The sequence below is a fragment of the Haliaeetus albicilla genome, chromosome 19 (assembly GCF_947461875.1).
Source record: "Haliaeetus albicilla chromosome 19, bHalAlb1.1, whole genome shotgun sequence".
NCBI classification, from domain to species: Eukaryota; Metazoa; Chordata; class Aves; order Accipitriformes; family Accipitridae; genus Haliaeetus; species Haliaeetus albicilla.
In genome coordinates this window covers 23,241,367-23,261,754 of record NC_091501.1, presented here as the reverse complement: position 1 = coordinate 23,261,754, position 20,388 = coordinate 23,241,367, and the positions used below count along the sequence as shown (strand labels likewise).

General features: G+C 39.9%; 1 protein-coding gene across 3 annotated transcripts in view; it reads left to right on the top strand.

Moving 5' to 3' along the window:
* The window catches only part of ANO2 (anoctamin 2), a 200,209-nt gene that overhangs the window by 61,450 nt on the left and 118,371 nt on the right, over nucleotides 1-20,388 (top strand). For 2 of the 3 annotated variants that reach the window (XM_069806799.1, XM_069806800.1), the window contains exons 11-12: nucleotides 15,921-16,055; nucleotides 18,645-18,805. In XM_069806799.1, the coding sequence (XP_069662900.1) occupies nucleotides 15,921-16,055; nucleotides 18,645-18,805 (296 nt within the window). The remainder of the gene's footprint in view (nucleotides 1-15,920; nucleotides 16,056-18,644; nucleotides 18,806-20,388) is intronic. The other variant, XM_069806801.1, reaches the window with a different exon arrangement.

Here is a 20,388-nt window from a genome sequence, read left to right as displayed (position 1 = left end):
CTGCTCTGCCTTTATGGACCTCTTTGGACTATAAAGAAAAGCTATTTTTTTTTGTAAATGAGGAAGGGCAGTTGTGAGCGAGGAGGGTTTCACCAAATGAGAACACAGTGGGAGTAACATATTTCTATTCTACAACAAAACAATTTCAGTTAAAAAGGGAATATATAGTGCAGATCATGCAGATAGTACAGTGTGAACTGAGGATTGATTTGTAAAATGTTTATAACACTCCATCTCTCAGTGCACATCCAGATACTAAATAACATTGCTTAAAACAAAGTCTGGTTAATGTATTGCTTTATTTTCAAAAGCACATGAATGTAAATATAGCCATATGAATTCAATTTTTGCCATTCATATACGTCTATTCTCAACTCAGATTAAGAGGATGATAAACACTTTTTGAGAGCGAAATCAAGAATTATTTGCTAACAGGTGTCTAGGCTGGACATACTGAAAATGGTTTACCTCCTCTTTCAGTCATCCTTAGACTTGGAAGGCATGAGTGATATATTAACAAGTAGAGAATGAAAGTCGCAGTTCTAGGACATGCAGGGCTCTAGAGATTTGTCTGTTATAATATACTTTTTTTCTCATCCTAATTTAAGTATTCATTTCTACTAGAGAGGAGTTTCTCTAGTGTAGCTTTCTTGTAGGAATGCACTTAACAGTAGTTTCTCTCAATCCTTGTAATGTAATCTAAAAGGTGCTAAAAAAAACATCTGTGGTTCAGTGATTTTTTTCTATTTTGATTATGTTCTTTTCTCAAATGAAGATGAGTTCAAAGCCAGTTTTTAGCAATTTTTGCAGTTAATGTATTTGTTAATTTCTTAAGAGGTAATACTACTGTTGATCCAGAGACAGGGAGGACACTCCCTAGGAATTTATGAACCTGAGTGAAGAAAACAGGTTTTGTGATTATTTTTTTTAAAATAAATGTTATAGTATGTTAATAAAAGTTTTAGCAATGTGACTCTAGAATTAATAGGTTGTCCTTAGACATACCCTCTGCTCAAAGCAGGGCTGGCTTGAAAGCCAGATCAAATTGCTGATGAGTTTTGGAATCTCTAAGGATGGAGATCACACAGCTTCTCTGGGCACCCTTTCCAGCACTGCACCACTCTCAGGGAATAAATTTTTCCTTCTGTCCAGACCAAATTTTCCTTGGTACTACTTGCAGCCATTGTCTCTTGTCTTAGGGCAGTGCACCTCTAACAAGTTATAGCAAGTCAAGAAAACATACAGCAAGGAGAAGAAGTATAGTAGAATTTATAATAGATTATATTTCTGGTTGAATACCACCTTTATCACTTAGGAGCTGTAAATGACAGAAGTGAGTATGCTAAGGTTACTGGTATCAGAAAGAGATGGTTATCCTTATGAGACAAAAGCTTACTTAACTCCCGGAAAACTGGCAAGTTATCTTCTTAATGGACATCTTGAAGCACCTGCAGATGGGAACCTGCGTATGAACTGAAATTCAGATAGACGACCATCATCATAGAAGGGAGGCCCCCTTTTGTTATCTTGTTATTAATATAAGAATACCTCGCCCTAGGGAAGTCAAGCAGAGCTAGCTCATTTTTAACTGCGGTGGAGCTTATTTTAATATTAGTGCTTCTAAAAGGTCTCAGCTCATCAGCTCCTTCTCACCCGTCTCATTTTTCATGTTTTTATTTCTATTGCTTATTGCTAGGAATTCACCTAACTTCTTAAAAACTAACAGGCTACATTATCTATAGCATAATGACTTTCAAAGCTCCAAGTGCCTGTATATGCTTATCTTGCTGTAAAGCCTAAAACTGGGAAGACATGGTCATTGTAAAGATTAAGACTATGTATACAATAACTCTTTTTGCAGGAGTAGGTGGAAAAGTGTGTTATCCAAAATATTATTTATAGTGTATAGCATGTAAATCAAAACTTGCGAGTTTCTGTTACTCAAACTGCCTGCCTAATATATTTCCTCCTTCCTATTTTTAGCTATGTTTTAATTTGGTATGGAAAATTGTTTCAACTTCTCGTGTAAGGAATTCTAGCCCTTCATTGCAGTGTGCCCATGTCGAACCTGCTCTTGAGCGAACAGTCACCAGTTCCCCTCTGTTCCTGCATTTGAATGCTGTCTTCCTAAAACACAGCAGCCTGTAGCTTTCTCTTCCTGGCAGTTTTTAAAGCAATGACAGACCTATTATGTTCCAAAGTTTGATTGTCTCGGCTCTGGATACTGTTACCTTCACTTTCAGTGTCTTGGGGCCCGTGTAGTGCGGTGTTCAATGTAAGCAGTCAGGCCCCCAGAGTGTTATTACTGGTTTGCTTTTTTACCGTCTTTCATCAATATTTACCACAAAAACCAAAACTGGCTATATCTGCTTACTCTACTTAGGATAGGGTAGTTTTAAAGGAGCGATAAAATAAGAAAAGGGGAGTTCTGCTGAAATGGTGTTTTTATTGTCTTTAGAGAGAAGCGTTTCTTCCTTGGCAAAAGTGTGGTTAAGATCAGTTTCTGGTACACCATTCCCCTAACTGTGGCCATCTGTCCTGCTTAATACATTAGCAAATCACCACTGCTTTCACCACCGTGTTTTGTAGCCACATCTTCATCTCTTAAGAGAGAACATTTGTCTCCACATACTGTCTAGAACTCTAAGAACTTGGAAATAAAGGTCTGCGGTGCCCTCCCTAATTCCAGAGGTACACTCAAATGTTGTTCAGTCATTGTTCATACTAACTTTGGGGTTATTGATCCTCAAAGTGGAGATTCTCCTGTATGTTTTAATTCCTCTGCTTCCCTGTCACTCTTCTGTTATTATTGTGAATTAACCGAACCAAACATCTGATCTTTATTTTTTTATGCAGTGTAACCACTTGGGCAGAAAACAACCGTGTAATATGTGGTACCTCGCAGGGCTTGAACAACCCTCTCTAATGCTTGCTTCAGAGCTAAGCCTAATCAGTCCAGACTAACATTTTGGGAGAGAGATATACCCAGCGCCCTGCTCTGTGGTGGGCTGGCTGACCCAGCAGGTCAGTCTTACACTCCCCAGATTCACAACAAATACCTATATATTTTCTGACAGCCAGGTTTCAAAGCAGGAGACGGGGCGGCCTGTCACCCATATACACTCACCAGACTCAGAGCGTTGAGCTCCCTTCACACTCTCCTTCTGCAAGGCTTACATGACTATCACCAGCTTCCATAACGCTGCGGAGAGAAAAGAAAACTCCACCATGGTAGGTGTGCAGGGTAATATCTGGTTCCTGATGCCTGGAGAATAGTTATGTTACACACTTTTCTCTCTGCTGAAGCAACTGCTAGGTCAGGCGGTTATTTACTATGTTCTGAGTAAGACATCACTTACGGCGTTGGGTCTGTACACTGTTACAATGAGGACCTTTTCTCTACCTGACCGTTTGATTCCTTCTTTAACAGAAATGCCTTTTTGGTGGAAACCAAGTATGTTTCAGGCTTACCCATTGGTTCTTTTCTTTTCTAGCCTCTTTTCTTCACTGTGTGCCAGTGGGGCACTTCTCATTTTTGGGGGCTTCCTTTCCCTTTGAGAGAGGATGGAGCTTGCTTTCTTTTTGGATATTAGTGATAAGTATGTTTAGAGTGTTGTGCTTTCCCCCTTAGTCTGGTGAATTACTGTAGCATTCTTCTGAGATGACACTGATTCATAGGATCCTGGAAAGGGTCCCCTTATGCCAGGTGGGTAAAGACAGTAAAAAACAGTTCTTCTTGGCAAATAACTAAATGACTCTGTTCCCATACAGAAATATGGGAACACTATGCAATTCTTCCCTGACTGTCTTTAGCGGGCATATCTTCAACATTCACAAAGATGCTGAGGATAAATGCAAGGAATTCTTTATTAGGAAAAAGAGAAAACAGCTTTAAGCCTGGGAAAGTGCAGTAATCGAACAAACATAGCATTAAATAGAAAAATGCCCATGAGCTCTACCAGTAACTTTGGCAGTAGTCCATCTAGCTCCTTTCCAAACCTCTGCTGAGAACGTGCCCGAGGCAATAATCTGAGCATATCTTCTTCCTATAACTGTGTTGCACTTCGAGTCCAACATCTTTTTATAGTTCCAAGGAACTCTACAACAAATATTTGTTCCCAACATGGGGTACGTTCAACTTACAGTTCATCATCATTAGGTACACAAGGTACAGTAGGAAGTGCTGTGCCAGTATTCACTAAGCCTTGAGGATATCCTTTGTGCCAGTTTTACAGCAGAGACCTTTCTGGAGTGGGCCAGAAGCAGGTGGGACCCTGGAGTGGAGTCCTAGCTGTTGAGAAAGGAATGCTTTCTCCATCGTTATAATTCTTTCCCTTTTCCAGTGTCTGTGTGATCTCGTTACCCCTCACAACCCCAGTTTATTTATGAATGGACTTTTTTATCATGGCATACGTTCATTAAATGGACTGCGTATTAGATGCTTGATGCTAGGACAGCACTTTTCATCTGCAGTTGTAGGGAGTTTCCCCTCCACCCCTGGAACTTCTTGTTACAGGGCTTACATGAGTGCTCGCCTGTGTTTATTGCAAAGCAGAGGGGTTTTGCTCATGGTGCATAAATCACTGAAGAATTTGTATTGAATTATTCTGCTGGATGCAGGCCTGTGACTTGAGTGAGATGATTTACTTACAGCTCTGCATTTCATAGACTTTGCCAGTCCTGTAGGAAGTGGTTCTCTGTCTGTTTTGGCAAGAGCTTGGTCTTATTTATTGGTGCTTGTATGAGAGATGGAATTTTAAACCAGTAGGCTTGTATTGCAGTGGTGAGTTAAAACAGATCCCTGCTTTCTGATAAACAAAATTCCCAGGCTTCAGGTCACTGTATGAGCACTAAGATCCTCATTACCATCCAGATTTCTCACTCCTTCAGTGGGATTTTTCAAAAGCTAGATCCAGCAAAGGATGTGCACTTCTACATCAGGACTTATGCAAAGCCGAGGCTCTGATGACTGAAGCTGCTGCGCAGCTTCCTAGTGCCTCCCCCTTCGTTTGTGTAGTTTTGTAGGCAGCTAGAGTTCAGTTTTATCTGCATGCAGAACTGTCTCAGGCTAAGTTCCATAGTGCCTGTACGATGCCTAAGCTTCACAGCCAGCCCAACGGGTATCTTTGGAGGTGATACCGAAGTATTTGGGCAGGAAACGAAAGTTTGCTCTTTTAAACTGGACAAGCAAAAGCCAGAGGTGGGAAGCCACATTTGGAAACAAAAGAGAAAGTCCTGCACATTTTTATATACGTGCATACAAATATTTGTAGGCATTTAGAGGTGTGTATTGCTGGGAACTGCAGGGAGTAGAAAAGAGTTGCTGCATTTGGGTGGTTACAGTTCTGCTTGTCTTTCTTGTAAAACTGCTCTGGACTTCTTAATCTTGCAGAAAGTATTGGCTATGGCATGCTGGGGTGAGAGGAGGTCCTCTTCTGACCCCTTGAGCACTGACCAAGGGTTAAGACCAACCCTTGTCATCCGGTTTAAAGGTATACCCCAATATTTAGATGCTTTTTATGAGGATCCTCTCTCTCTCTGTACATAAGTTACATTAGGACAGACCATAGCTTTGTCTGACCCAGTAACCTGTCTCTAACAGTGGACAAAACCAAGATGACAAGGGAAGAGATTTAGAACTGGGCACCATGTAACAATTATCCCCAGAAAACATCTGCATAAAGAAGGATTCCACCATGGGAAATCTCTGAACTTCCACAGTCAGTACAGAGAGCAGGAAAATGAACATTTTAATGCAATATTGAGCAGGTGATTACTGCTGTTGCGTATTACTGTCTTGGTGGAATAGCTGCAATTGAAGTGTTCAAAGATCACAGAATCACAGAAAGGTTGAGGTTGGCGGGGACCTCTGGAGGTCATCTTGTCCAAACCCTTGCTCAGACAGGGCCATCTAGACTCAGTTTCCCAGGACTGTGACTAGATGTTTTTTGAATATCTCCAAGGAGAGAGACTCCACAACCTCCTCGGGCAACCTATTCCAGTGTTCAGTCATCCTCACAGTAAAAAAGCATTTCCTGATGTTGAGAGGAACCTCCTGTGTTTCAGTTTGTGCCCATTGCCTCTTGTCCTGTCATTGGGCAAACTGAAAGAGCCTGGCTCCATCATCTTTGCACCTTCCCTTCAAGTATTTACATACATTAATAAGATGCCCCTTGAGTCTTCTCTTCTCCAGGCAAACCAGTCTCAGCTCTCTCAGCTTTTCCTCATATGTGAGGTGCTCCAGTCCCTTAATCAACCTTGTGGCTCCTCACTGGATCTTTCCAGTATGTCCATGTCTCTCTTGTACTGAGGAGCCCAGCACTGGACACCGTTCTCCCACTGTGGCTTTGTCAGTGCTGAGCAGAGGGGAAAGATGACCTCCCTTGACCTGCTGGCAATACTTCGTCTAAAGCGGCCAAGGATACCATTTGCCTTCTTTGCAGCAAGGGCACATTGCTGGCTCATGTTCAAGCTGGTGTGCACCAGGACTCCCAGGTTCTTTTCTGCCAAGCTGCTTTTCAGCTGGGTGGCCCCCAGCAAATACTGGTGCCTGGGCTTGTTCTTCCCCAGGTGCAGGACTTTGCACTTGTCCTTGTTGAACTTCACGATGTTCCTGTCAGCTCATTTCTCCAGCCTGTCAAGGTCCCTCTGGATGGCAACATGATCCCCTGGCCTATCAGCAACTCCTCCCAGTTTTGTGTCATCTGCAAACTTGCTGAAGGCTACAGTCTGCCTCATCATCCAGATCATTAACGAAGAAGTTAAACAGGACTGGACCCAGTATTGACCCCTGGGGTACACTCTAGTCACTGGCCTCCAACTGGACTTTGTGCCACTGACCACCACCCTCTGGACCCAGCTGTTCAGCCAGTTTTCAATGCTCCTCCCTGCTCATCCATCCCATACATCAACAGCTGCTCTATGAGGATCTTATGGGAGACAGTGTCAGAGGCCTTACTGAAGTCCAGATAGACAACATTCACTGCTCTCCCCTCATCTACCAGGCCAGTCAGTCCATCATAGAAGTTTATTAAGTTGGTCAAGAATGACTTCCCCTTGGTGAAGCCATGCTGACTACTCCTGATGATTTTCTCATCTTTAATGTGCCTGGAAATGGTTTCCAGAATTAGCTCCTCTGCCACCTTCCCTGGGATTGATGTGAGGCAGATCAGTCTGTAGTTCCATAGGTCCTCCTTCTTGAAGATGGGGGTAACATTTGTTTTCCTCCAGTCTTTGGGCACTTCTCCCAGTTGACATCATCGATCAAAGATTATCGAGAGTGGCCTTGCAATGACATCTGCCAGCTTCCTCAGCACTCGTGGGTGCATCCCATCAGGGCCCATGGACTTATGCATGTCCAGTTTGTGTAAGTATTCCCTGATCTGGTCCTTTTCTGCCAAGGCTACATTTTCCTTGCTTAAACCTTTCCCCCTATCTCTGGGACCTGGGATTCCTGAAGGCCTGAAAGATAACGAACCAGGAACTCTTGCATGCATTTAACTTACAGGATGCATTTGAATGTCTTTTGTTTGCCTTTTCATTTGTCACAGTCTCTGAAGTCTTGAAGACTAGCAGTTTAAATTTTAGTTAAACAGGAATGTTCTGTAACTATCTTATTGTCTCAAAATGACAAGAGGCAAGCCTTGCTATCTCAAGGTGTGCAGTAATACTGTGACTAAAAAGAATTTATTATACTTGTCTTTTTTTGGAAATTACACATCTGTTTACTAGCCACTAGATGGTGTCTATCTGACAGTAGTAATACAGTGCAAGTACTTATGAGTACTTACCAAAGCAAATACATGAAATTAATTCAGACTCTGAAGTAAGGCTTAGCTATATTAATTTGAAAAGCAAGAAAGCTTTCATGAAATATTAGTTATTATAAAACAAAGTTATTTATGAAAATAAGTCAGTATTTGAACTTCAAACTCTAGATTGTGAAAACTGTGCGAAATATCTTGTGAAAATTGAAGATTAGGAAAGTGATAAAATATCAGTGACCTCACATTTGTTTAAAGTAAAAACTTGGGCAAGCATTTCATTTGCAAGTAAATAAAAGCTGGAAAAGCAAGTCATAGTGGGTGTTAAGAAAATAGGGAGAAAAAGACTAGGTAACGTCCTTGCCAGTCTAAATAGCAGGGTGATTCACTTTATCATATTAAATAAGTCACTCCTTATTTGTAGGAGCTTGTAGACTTTATTATGAGAGAAAATGTTATATGTATAACTGAATGAGTTATTTGTTTCTTACATAGTGTCACTTGCTGTGCTGAGGTGTTTATAAAGTGGAACTGTACGCCCTTCCTCATAGGTGTATTAGTTACATTAGTATTGACTCAGCCTCACGTAGCCGGGCTACATGCTATGGATCTTTAATTTGCCAGGTTTGGAAGGTTACTGACATTTTTGAATCCTAAAGCATGCTAGAGAATAAAGTAGGGAGACACTGAGTGTTTGTAGGTTGTCTTGTGCATGAGCTCTGTGAAGTGAGGGGACAAACACTGCTTTACTACTCTTGCTGGAAATGTCTCTCTTTAGTAAGGTGTGCTGTGGCTACTGCAGTCTCAGAGACATGGAGAAGCTTTGTAGGCAAAGAACCTGACAGGCAAATCCAGACATCAACGGAGTAACGTAATCAGGCATTTAATACTTTCAAACACTACGTAAGGTTAAGGACTGCTATTACTGCACCTAAAGGGCTACGTATGAGTACATTATTATTTTCATGTTCCTGAAATCACATTCTCCTTGTGTCTAGCTCTCTGATAAAAGGTCTCTTTACCCGTGGGGATCTGGACACTTTACAAAGGCCATGCACAAATCAAAAAATGCTCTGTAGAGGCACTGAAGCTTTGTATTCTCCCATAACAGAGAGCAGAATGCAGTTACAGTGCTTCCGACTAACCAGCATCATGTTGCTTGCTTATAAAATTGGTAGGTAGTCAGACTTAATTTCTGTCTCAGTCACATTACATGTCTACTTATTATGCTTCTATTGTTCTTTGTATTACAGTCAGTAAACAAAGGCTTTTTTCAGTTTATAATCCATCACCACAAACTATGCTCTTTCAGTTGTATTCTGACAATTTCTTGGAATGGAAGCAATAAGGTTTGTGAAGCTGTGAAGCTCAGTGAGTGGCTTGTCCTGGTTTTATTTCTTTACGGGGTAAGGTTTGATCTTTTGCTATTTTAAATTGCAGTTAATACACAAATTCTGTGGGGTTTTTATTCTAGATATTTTTCCCAAGTTTTTCAATATATTTGAATTTGAGAACTTGAGCATTCCCTTCCTCCACACACATCATCTTCTCCCTAAACAGTACCCAGTTACTGTGTTGAATAGTACTTATTTCTTCAGAGACAAGAGACTAGGGGAAAACATAGTTCTACATCTAAGTGAATTTAAAAATTTCTGTTCCCTAAGGGGTTGCAATATTTTGATAGTGTTCTTTTGTCCTATAATGGATCACAAGTAATATTTCACAGTGCTTTGGAAGAAAATGTATCTGTGGCTGTTATAATCTGTAATTTAGGCAGGTTTGGCTCCAGACTTCAGGTACCATTGAAGTACACAGCAAATATTTGTTAACTAATGCTTTTGAACAAGAACTTTAACTAAAAGGGCTTGATTAAATGGCCCTTGTGGCATTTTGCTTCATTCTACTTTCAGGCAAAAAGTCTGATTCATAGTTTGTAGTTTCTCTGTTGGTCTTTGCTGAAAGCTCTTAGAAGCACTGCGGATGACTCTGTGCATTACTTGTTAGAGAAAATACACAGGGTATGAAGTCTTTTATAGAAATCAAAAGCCAGCCTGTGGCTCTGAACTTGCTTCCAGGTCTTACTGATCTGGTACCACGTGTTCCAAAGTGAACTGAGGGATATTTGCAGATGTGGACACAAACATGAACATTAGAGCTAGCTTTCAGCATTTAGGGTTTGATTTAGGGTTCTTGCACAAGCTTATCAACTATTTTCACAAACAGTCTTATAATCATTCTCTACTGGACAGTCTTGATCTTTATCTCCAGTTTAGGGAAAACCACTTGCTCTTACCTTGGACAGAGGCTCCTTTCTTTGTTTTCTGTGTGCAGAACTACTTGGCCTTTCTAATGGACTTTTTCTTTCCTCCCTCAGACTCAGCTGCATTGTAATTTAGCTGAGGTTCTGTAGTTGGTTTTTTTTCTCCTCTTAAAATTTTAATAAAAAAAGTTTTTCAGTCTCTTGGCAAGTTGTTCCAAGGGGGCTTGTCTTCTGCCAGGAGCCTTTCTTGGCTTCCATATTGCTCCATTTGGTGCACTCTCTGTACATCTGGATTTAGCACTGATATGTTTCTTCTTGGGACTGTCTGGACAGAGTACGTATATATATGCTCTCAGGCACAAACATGGTAGAAATCTCTAGGATCTCTGGATGCACAGCAGCCTCAGTGCTGCTGCTGAGCGGTAATTCCACCCAGGTGTCCCAGATGGTTGTAATAAATGTTTGAATCCTGCCCTGAGAAAATTTTCAAGTGGAGAAAAAATGACAAATCCAGAGAAGTTAGGACATAGGCAACTCTACCTGGAGTGAAATGGTGGGGTATACAGAGATGTTATGTCCTGTTCCTGGTTCCGTTACAGTGACTGGGGTTTTCTCTATACTTCAGCAGTCTTTCTGAAATAAGTCTACAGTTTTGAGATGGAAACTTCAGTTTGGTGGGGACTATTATCTCAGAAACAAGGAAAAATCTCCTGTGTTCTGAATATAATACACGCTAGAAATTAGTTCTATGTTTGTAAGGGGAATCATTGTTTTACCTTTGGTGTAATGGTAGATTTTCTCCTGGTGACAAAGCCCCCTGAAGGAATTAATTGTGTTCCCTACCCTCCGAAACAGGTTGTCATTTTCTCTGCTGGTCTGTCGCAGCTGTTCATAGGCCTACACTGGGAACTGCCTTGCGGTGGGTCAGAAAGGGAATGCGCACCTGGGCTGGAAGCTGGGGAGGGAAAGAAAGTTTTTAAACTGGCTCTGGTAGCAGAGATATCCTGACATAAAACTGTACTTTGAGAGGACTGCTTGTCCTTTCTCCCGATAGTAGGAATAGCAGAATTTTGTCCGCAATTTGTGAGAATCGGTTTATTTTGAAGGCACAAGTAATACATGTGACTCGTTTGACCATTTGCACAGGGGAAAGCCTACCCTGTAAATCAGTTTAGTTTTGTAGCTGTAGATTAGTTTAGTTTTGCATAGAAACTATTCCACCACCATAGGGGTGGTGGAATGAATTGTGGCAAACATGAAATAACAGCTGGCCTAGAATGGGGTATGGAAATTAAAAAACTGAAGGGTTTTGAACAGATTTCCCAGTTAGGTGACTCAGTGTCCACAGCGTCTTTTCCTCGCTTTTTTAACTTTGTTCCTGAACGACTCCAGAGTTCTTTCCAGCGTGTGTCATGCACCACATGCTTTATTCACATTCCAGGTATCCCACACTTGTTTTCACAGAGTCAAAAACTAAGGTTTTTTTTTCCTTCTCTCTTTCTCCTCCTTTCCCCAAATCTTAGTCTATTTATGAATTGCACAACTTGACATGGAAGCACTGTGACCAACGTGCAAGCATAGAGTTTAATTATCAGTTACTCTTTTTGATGTTGGTTTGGCAACCAGACAGACAGAAGTGCATTGCAGATGTTTGGTTCAAGTGTTATATGGGCGAAGCAGAGGGAACTGAGTAAACGTTTTCACTGTGTCCTTCTCAATACTTCTTATTCTAACTCTGCCATGAGAGGGAATACACTTTCTACAGGTGGTGGTTGTTGTCGTTGTAGTTTTTTAATGCTGTTTCTGATAATTTGCTTGAAGTGCAACTTTTGTTCAGCTTCTGAAGGAGTTATGGATGATTTAGCCAAATCTTTCCTTAAAGACATGATTCTTACTCAAGAGAAGTTAGTACTTGGTAAGTGGCCGTTTTACCAGCATTCAAAAAGTCTTCCAAAGTGAAAGGCACAAAATTTCACCTTCTACTGTAAGAACGCACAGAACAAAATGCTTGGCTGCTGCTTCTGAAAAGAGCAGTAAACTTTCGTTATCAAAGCCATTTGCCCCTTGTTTTGGATGAGAACTGCTGTCCTCATTGTGTATGTGTATATAAAGGGACATTTCTCTACATTAGAATACAGCTAATGTGGAAATTAAGCTTATGCAATGCAGAGGGCATACTTTTTTGGGGGCACTCTGCAGTGGGCCATCCATGAGCATACCTCGGAAAGGATTAGTCCTCAGCTCTGCCTGGATAGATAGATGTGAACAGGATGTGAGTTAGCTACTGAGGTAGGGCAAAACTCCTGTCTCAATTCTCCTCTTTTTCCATGCCAGCATAAATCATGAGTAATTCCTTGAGTATAATAAAGTAAGACTGGTTTTATCCCAATGTAAATGAGAGAAGATGCCAAGTTCTTGGTGTAAATATACAAAAACTTGTAAAAATTCCTTTTCTTGACGTACATCTTACTCTACCCTTGAATAACACTTTTTTTTTTTCTCTTCATTCACTGCAATCATTCCATTTCTTTTTCCTTTTAGTGTGAAAATATAGAGGGGCTAGTATGTCCACATTTGAGAAAACTTATCATCCTGCTTTCAAAGTGAAATAGCATTGCAATTTGCTGCCGTGAAACTACTGACTTCAGTAGAGGTGGAACGCTTGCAAACCTTATAAAACTATGCCAGTGTGCCTTTTTAGAGGGGTGCTAGAAAGAAACCAACCCCAAGGTATTCTTAAGGTCTGAGCCAAGAATTGCTGAATCCAACTGTGGCTACTGTGGATTTTGTCACAGGTGTTTGCAGAGGCTTGACTCCTATTCAGAGCAATGGGAGAACAGTTCTTGGGATGTGGTAGAAAAGGAAGGAACATGTCCATGTCCTGTGTTTTTCTCGCTTGATAAACTCAGAATTAAATTTATCATCATGCTTCCAAGCACTGCCATTGCTTCTCCTGAGATTATTTCACTTTCTGGCACATTGGTGGACTGAGTTTAGGCACAGCAGTCTTAATTATTTTTCTTTTTCAAAACATTTAAGCCACAAAACGTTGTGCAGTTTTCTTCTTGGCAACAGCTTTTTTCCATACTGCCAGGACATTGTTGAGCTCTTCTCACTTTCTCTTGGCATGGATGCAAATAGTAACCCTTTGCTTTATAGGTTACAGATCGCATTTATCACTGGAAGGCTTAAAAATTCTAGAGGAAGCCTCATAAGCTTCAACTTCATTGACCCTGGTCAGCTGCTCTTTACTCTAATGCTTCTGGGTTTTGAACACTTTCTGTGCTAATTTGTGGCCCTTTGTCAAAACAATAGTTTAGAACAGCTCACATTGTGGATTATTTTTCATGTCTGCTTTGACCTATTTGGACCACTGTACTAGCTATGCATGCTGCCCAACTCCACAAATAAGGAGTAAGAAGACAGATAATCAGAATAATTCCCCTCTCTTCCTTCTTGTTCCATGTTGTTAGGATGTGTTCAGTGATGTTTGCCTTAATGTCAAATGTAAGGTGTGTCACTTCCCAATCAGGAGGAAACCTGAGAGCAAACGGAGTCTCCCTCTTGTCCTGTGCTGCTCCAAGGCCATTGCTGCTGTATGTTGACTCTCACAGGAGGCTTGAAGAAAAGCTATAGGCCATCTGATTATTTCTGTGTTTTAATCAAGTATTTCCTCCCTCACTTCATATTAAAAAACCAACAAATGTGAAAATAAAGAAAAACTACCTCCTAAACATTACCTCCAAAGTTACCTGACATGTGCCAGGTTACAGAGTAGTTCCACAGGATTCAGATTATATTTGCAACATAAACATTTACATTTATCATTTTATAAACTATACTATATCATATAGTATCATACTTCCATATATTCCGTGCAGATGTGATAATCCGTTGTCCCAAGTTGCTCAAAAACTGTGCTGTGGTGTGAATGTAGAGTTGCTAAGCTGATACATGTTGTTTAAAGACTGGTTGCTGCAAATAGTATTCCCATTCTGACTTTGGCATGTTGTCTTTCCGAAACAAAAGAGAATTACACAGCTAATTAAGTTACTGCCGTTCGACTCACTCTGTCATGATTCCACTTGTGTTGTTTGATACTTCACACAGTGTGTTTCTTATGATAGCCTTGCAAATGTCAGGTGTAGGGGCTATACTCCTTTCCCAGAAGATTCCTGAAATTTCCCTCGATTTTGTGCTAGTTCTCCAACTTATAGCATCCCCTTATATTGAAGATAATGTTGTCTGTGTACCACCTTAAAGTGCTTTTGTTCTGTTTTCTCTTTTATGATTGCATGTACCCTTTCTAAAGGATATGTGAGGTTGGTTAGACATAAGTAAATATAGGCACTGATGTAAGGCAACGCTGAAATAGGCATGACTGCACTGCCCGCTTTCCTATGTGAGACCCTAGGAATGTGAAGTTAGCTGCAGCTGTGGTGGTGTGAGAACAGCAGGAACTGGAGTAATAAAAAAACCCCACTGTTTCTACCCTTACTCCTTTCATCTGAGCTGGAAACGACTGTGGACGCTTGTCGTCTTGTCCCCTGGCTCTCTGCCTTGGTTGCACTCCTGGCCCTGGAGCAGCCTGGCCCTGAGACCTAGCTTCTGGAGTAGATAATTTCAGTTTTGCTTATACTGCTCAAAGGACTTGAACTCAACTCTACAGACATGGAGGTTTGTCATTAAATTCTATCAGAATAGAATTATATCTGTTAGAAGAAATCCTGGGCCTCCAAAAATCTCATTTAACCATCTTCATTAGGAATAATTTAAATCTGGGGTGCTCAGCTTGGGTAAAACTTTCCTAGTGTGAGTGAGTTCAGAATCAATCTCAGGCGGGGATTGTGCTTAGACTTCATGAGGAGCAAGTCTTGTGTTTCTTTTGTTAGACACATTATCTTGAAATTCTTTTTGTTCTTTCTGCCACCACAGTGTGAATATATGTCTCACTGATTCAAACACAATGTCATGCCCTGAGTGCTCTCTGTTTAGCCGCTTTCTGTCCAGCATTCCTCCATCCTACTCTCTGGCTTGGGAAATGTTTCTAACTCTGTTGTTTTTATCTAAATTTAGTCTGATTTTAGTGGCGGTGAGTTCATGAGCTCTCTGAAGCTCTTGGTGTTTTGCAATATTTGTAATCACTCTAACAGTACTTTGGAATGATCAGTGAGTTTCATCTATGTTTAGTTTACTTCTTTGCAGTGTGATTCATGAAGATGTTGGGCTGAGTACTAGCACATATTTATCAACATCTACAGTGAACTGTTCCTCAGAGCAGAAACTGTTTTTTCAAACCAGCTGTCCAGAGACCATTAATTTATCAAAAATATTTATTCTTTCTGAAAAGCCAGTGCTAAGTGTGCAAGTAAACCTTCCTTCTTTAACAGCAACGCAAGATTACTAGTCTTTTAAGATATCAGAGGTTGTTGTCAGTATGTTGCCGTAGATGTCATTTCCATGACTCTCACCAGCTGAACCCAGGAGGACTACAGAGGCAAAGAAGATGGCATATCTAGATACTCTTCTGAGGAGCTGAATCCTTTCCAATGTTTCCTGCTAAATATTTGGTTGAAAAGCTGCCACTTTTGATGAAAATGAGGGGTATTTCACTGACTTCATTTTAAAGATGCAAAAGCCGCAGCCTTCCCTGAGCAGATGTTAAGTATGTATTATAATGATATAGGACTGTCTTTAACTTCTCTTAAAGGAGAACTCCAAACTGCCAGAATTACCCCCTTCATTTGGTGATACTGACTTCAAGATATTCAGGGTTTTCATCCATGTCTTTGACAATTAGTATTTTAACTTTCAGGGAGTGTTAAGAAGCTGTAAAACACATTTGAAAATTATACCCTTGACACATGTTTTGTTTTTTTTTTTTCCTCCTTTTTCAGAAAGTATTTTGGAGAAAAGATAGGACTTTATTTTGCATGGCTGGGTTTATATACAGAATTCCTCATTCCATCTTCAGTAGTTGGGATTATTGTATTTCTTTATGGATGTATAACCATTGAGAGTGACATTCCTAGGTAAGTTTCTCTGTGATCAATAATTTGTTATTTGAAAATTATAAGACTGTGCTTTTTGTTCGTAATCCTTAGTGAGATTAATTGCTTTTAACACGTCTGAAGAACAGTGATGCATCATTAACAACCCTGTGAGCATTAGAAATACACATGTAGATATCTGAATGACACACATTTATTTGGCTGTTCAGTATTGCAGCTCCTGAAACAGAAATGTTCAGTGAGTCTACTGCATTATTGTGAGTTCTTTTTTATGACACTCATTTGCTTTTTACGAATGCACGTATCTCCACGCTCACCCAGAAAGACATCATGCAGAACTCACTGAAGTTAATTCAAATACACTGTCCAGTACTCTTGGATTACTTTGTTCTTCTTAGTAAAATTAGGCTATTTGCACAAGTAAGATAACAATAGTTAGTAGATTTGGCATATCTGGTATCCACAGTATCCTCCTTCTTGACAGGTACAAAAAATGTTGAGTTTTGTGCTGTGTGTCCTGAGGGTGTTATACTAAACAAAAACTGCCAAATCGACACAATGATGTTAACATCTCCCTCTCAGTGAAGAAAAAGGACACGTCCTCTGTGTTATCTGTGTGTGACTTCTGGTGGAGACAGGATACTGGATTACTAGTACTGCTGGTCACATTGTTGTGGCAGTTCCTGCATTCTCTCAAATGAATTGGCAATTTTTAAAGTGGATCACTGCAGTAGGATGTTATTACTGTTAGGTAAATGATGAATAACAACACATCTGAGTCAGGGTTTGTTTCCTTAGCTTGATCTGAATGAATCTGGACAGGCTGTGCTTGTCTGTGGGAAAGCTTGTGCTAACATTTAAACTTAAGTGAGATTTATGGCTAAGATGTATCTGCAGCACCCTCTACTGCCTTTTGAAATAGAAGAGAGCATTACTTTAACGGTATGATAGCTGGAAACAGCTGTATGCCTTGCAAATGATATAGTATTAAAGATATTGACACTACAGTTTGAGTAGTTCTTTCTTCATTTGAAGTCATAGACAAAATGCTATTTAATGATGGTCAATATAGGAACAATCATAATCACAGTATGCCAGCTATCAATGAAGCAATGTTGCAAGTCTTTCCTTAGCTCACAGTCCTGGCAAGGACACTTGAGCTTTGCACTACTCAGTTCACCTGAGTAAGACTGTGTAGTTATGAAGGTCTTTCACATGCAAACCTTATGAAAAAAAGTGAAAGCATATTCAGCAGTGTCAAGTAGTGTTTGGCTTGTTAAAGAGATAGTGATAATGATTTTTTAAAGATTTTTAGAAACTGAGTAAATACACAACAAATAAGACTAAGAATTAAAATAACAACTTAAAGACTACAAATCTGTAAGAAAGTCTCTGATCTCACATTTTCCAGAGGACAGCTGAACAAATGCTGTAAACTGAGGGAAAGGAAATACAACTTAGCATCTGAATATATGAGGCAGAAGTGGAAGCTTTCTAGTTTTTATAAGATTTACTGCTGGGGGGAGTGGGCTTTTTTCCTATTTTTTTTTTTTTATTTTGGAAAATTAGGTTAGCACTCTGTACTAGAAAAACAAGGAGCTGTGGAGACCAAGAATAGCACATATATATTCAGCATTCAAACTTGAGAACCCTGAAACGTAAAGGTATCTGATTTCCTGAAACCACTGTGCACACAATATCTGAACACCCTGAAAACATATTAGAATGGGTGCCTAAAATAACTGCCCACACTTGAATAACGTAGCCAAAACCTTATAGCAGATGGTGGTACAGATGAGAATTGGTGTTAAAGCCTTATGCTGGGAAAACAACTATTGCTTTTATAAATATCTTAAAAATAAAATGCAGGGTAGAGGTGAATCTCAAAGTAAATGTTGTGAAATATAACATCCTTGCTAAGAATGAGACTGTTGGTTGGTGTAAGTCTTTTAAATTCAGTACACGTATGTCAGTTTATACCAAAACCTAGCATATCTTGCAAATGGTGTTGCAAATTTATTTTGTCTGTGACATAGACCAACCAACACGCCTGGGTGCTGGTTCTGGCTTTTATGCAAACATACATGGCCAGTCCCGACACATAAAGTAGCATGGTATTTGACATGGATTTTTGTGCCTTCATGTTAAAAATGTGTGTTTCGTCAAGGACACAGAATTTCCTTCTTGGAAATCTTTCCTTCATGGCCACTTCAGAATTCTTTTTCATGAATTTAAATCTGATCTGTATCAAATCATGTAACTGACTGCAGAGATGGCATATTCCACTTTGACTGTATTTTAATTCATTTCTTTTAGTGTGGCTAACCTCAGTCTTCAGTGATGCAGTCTTGACAAATTCACTAATACAGTGTGGCAATTAGATTGTTTGCTGTATTGCATTGCTCTCCTGTTGGTAAGGTGCCTATAAGTATTTTAATATTCCAGCTCATGGCAATGTGCCTTGAAGAAACACACAACTTCTGTTCTCTGCAAGTGCAAGCCACATATGTTGCAAATAGCTCATAATATCTATGATGTGCTGCTTGATATCACTACTGTACATACCCCTTTTCTAAGTCGTAATACTCTTTGTGCGCTTGTCATTCACAGTAAAGAAATGTGCGACCAACGCAATGCCTTCACCATGTGCCCCCTGTGTGACAAGTTCTGCGATTACTGGAACCTCAGCTCTGCTTGTGCAACCGCTCGAGCTAGCCACTTATTTGACAACCCCGCCACGGTCTTCTTCTCCATCTTTATGGCTCTCTGGGGTGAGTATTGCTTTGCATGTTAACAGTGTCGTTTGATCTTTGGACTCCTGACAGAAATGAAAGCTGCGATGTACAGTAGTAGAACATAGAGTAGCCTTATTTATAATAAAGTGCTATTAGATTGAATGTGATACCTGGGGTTTTATGAAGCTGGCAAACCCCAGAAGGCCAGCGAGGGGCTGTCTGTGCCTGCACAGGAGAAAGCAATATTACAAGGCTTTCCGTTGTCAACAGCAAGCTTTGGAATAAATGGAGAGGATTTGGGTAGTTCAGGGAAGAAAAATGTGTCCTTTCTCCATCTACTGCCTTGTTTAATGGCACTTCTAATCTTTGCCATGTTTTTCTTCATTTTTCTTCCTTTTCTATTGACATGGCAAGTCCCTTTAATACCTTCTGCATTTGAGGCCAGAATGTATTTGGGGATTGGTGTGGTGCAGGCAGCTGAAAGGGTTTAATTTAAGCACAGGGTGCACTTCCATGTGGGACAACTTAGTCACATAATTTTATCAAAACTTCATGGGATTCCAAGAACAACGGGACTATTATCATTTTAATTATAATATGTTCTAAAGTACTCCATTTAAACAAGCTTGGTTTTCTTTAATGGCAAATATACCCTGTCTCACTGAGGATATCAAAACACTTCATAAACACTAATGAATGCATTGTAGTACTATTCTTATTGTTTCTGGCCTCACCTCTGCCCTGAAAAGTGTGTGTACTGTGCTTGCATGTATTATTGCTGGTATTATGCCCTCATTCACTCTAGATCTTGTTTATTGTGAAAGTTAAAAGGTGTTATTGCTACTGTAAGATGATCTTTTATTTCCCTATTCATTGTTCACGAAATGAAATTTTCATTCTTAATATGAAATTGAGCAAATACATTATTGTATTATAGCGTTATACTATTATATACGTTATATATTGTGTTATACTTTGCAACCCTTTGCAAATTTTACAGCTTGTTTTAGAAATGACTGATTGGTCGCTTGATGTGGGATATGGATAGCATAGGGTTTTTAAGGAACTTGCAGACAGAACAGATCATGGAGGTAAGAAATTTTTTGTTTACCAGTTCCTGGAAACCCTTCAGCAGAAGTTAGAGAACATGTAAGCACTATGACTGAGAGAAATGGCAAAAGATGATGAATTTATAGACTCGCACAATGACTTACTTTCCTACTTCAGACTGCTGCCAATTACAGAGTAGACTGGCAGATAAGGTGTCACAGTTTTGTAATACATTGCCTTGTCCAAGTTTCAGTGTAACTGTTTAGACAGCGTGTGTATGAATGACAGTTCATTTACTCTTTCATAGGTAAATAGTATTTTCCTGACAGAGAATCTGTCCTGTAAACTTGCATCCATGCAAATGATCGTTTCCTTGGAGCCTCACCCAAAACAATTGTATTTTAGTATCAGCAATGCAATGTGCAAAACAAAATGTTGATATGTCCTTGCACTATGATAAATTAGTAGAATCTGTAAAGGAACAGAAAGGAACCAAAAGTTCCATATGCATTGCTTTTAAAAAACAGGCATGTAAGAATAAAAAAAATTCTTTCTGAGCTGTAGCCCCC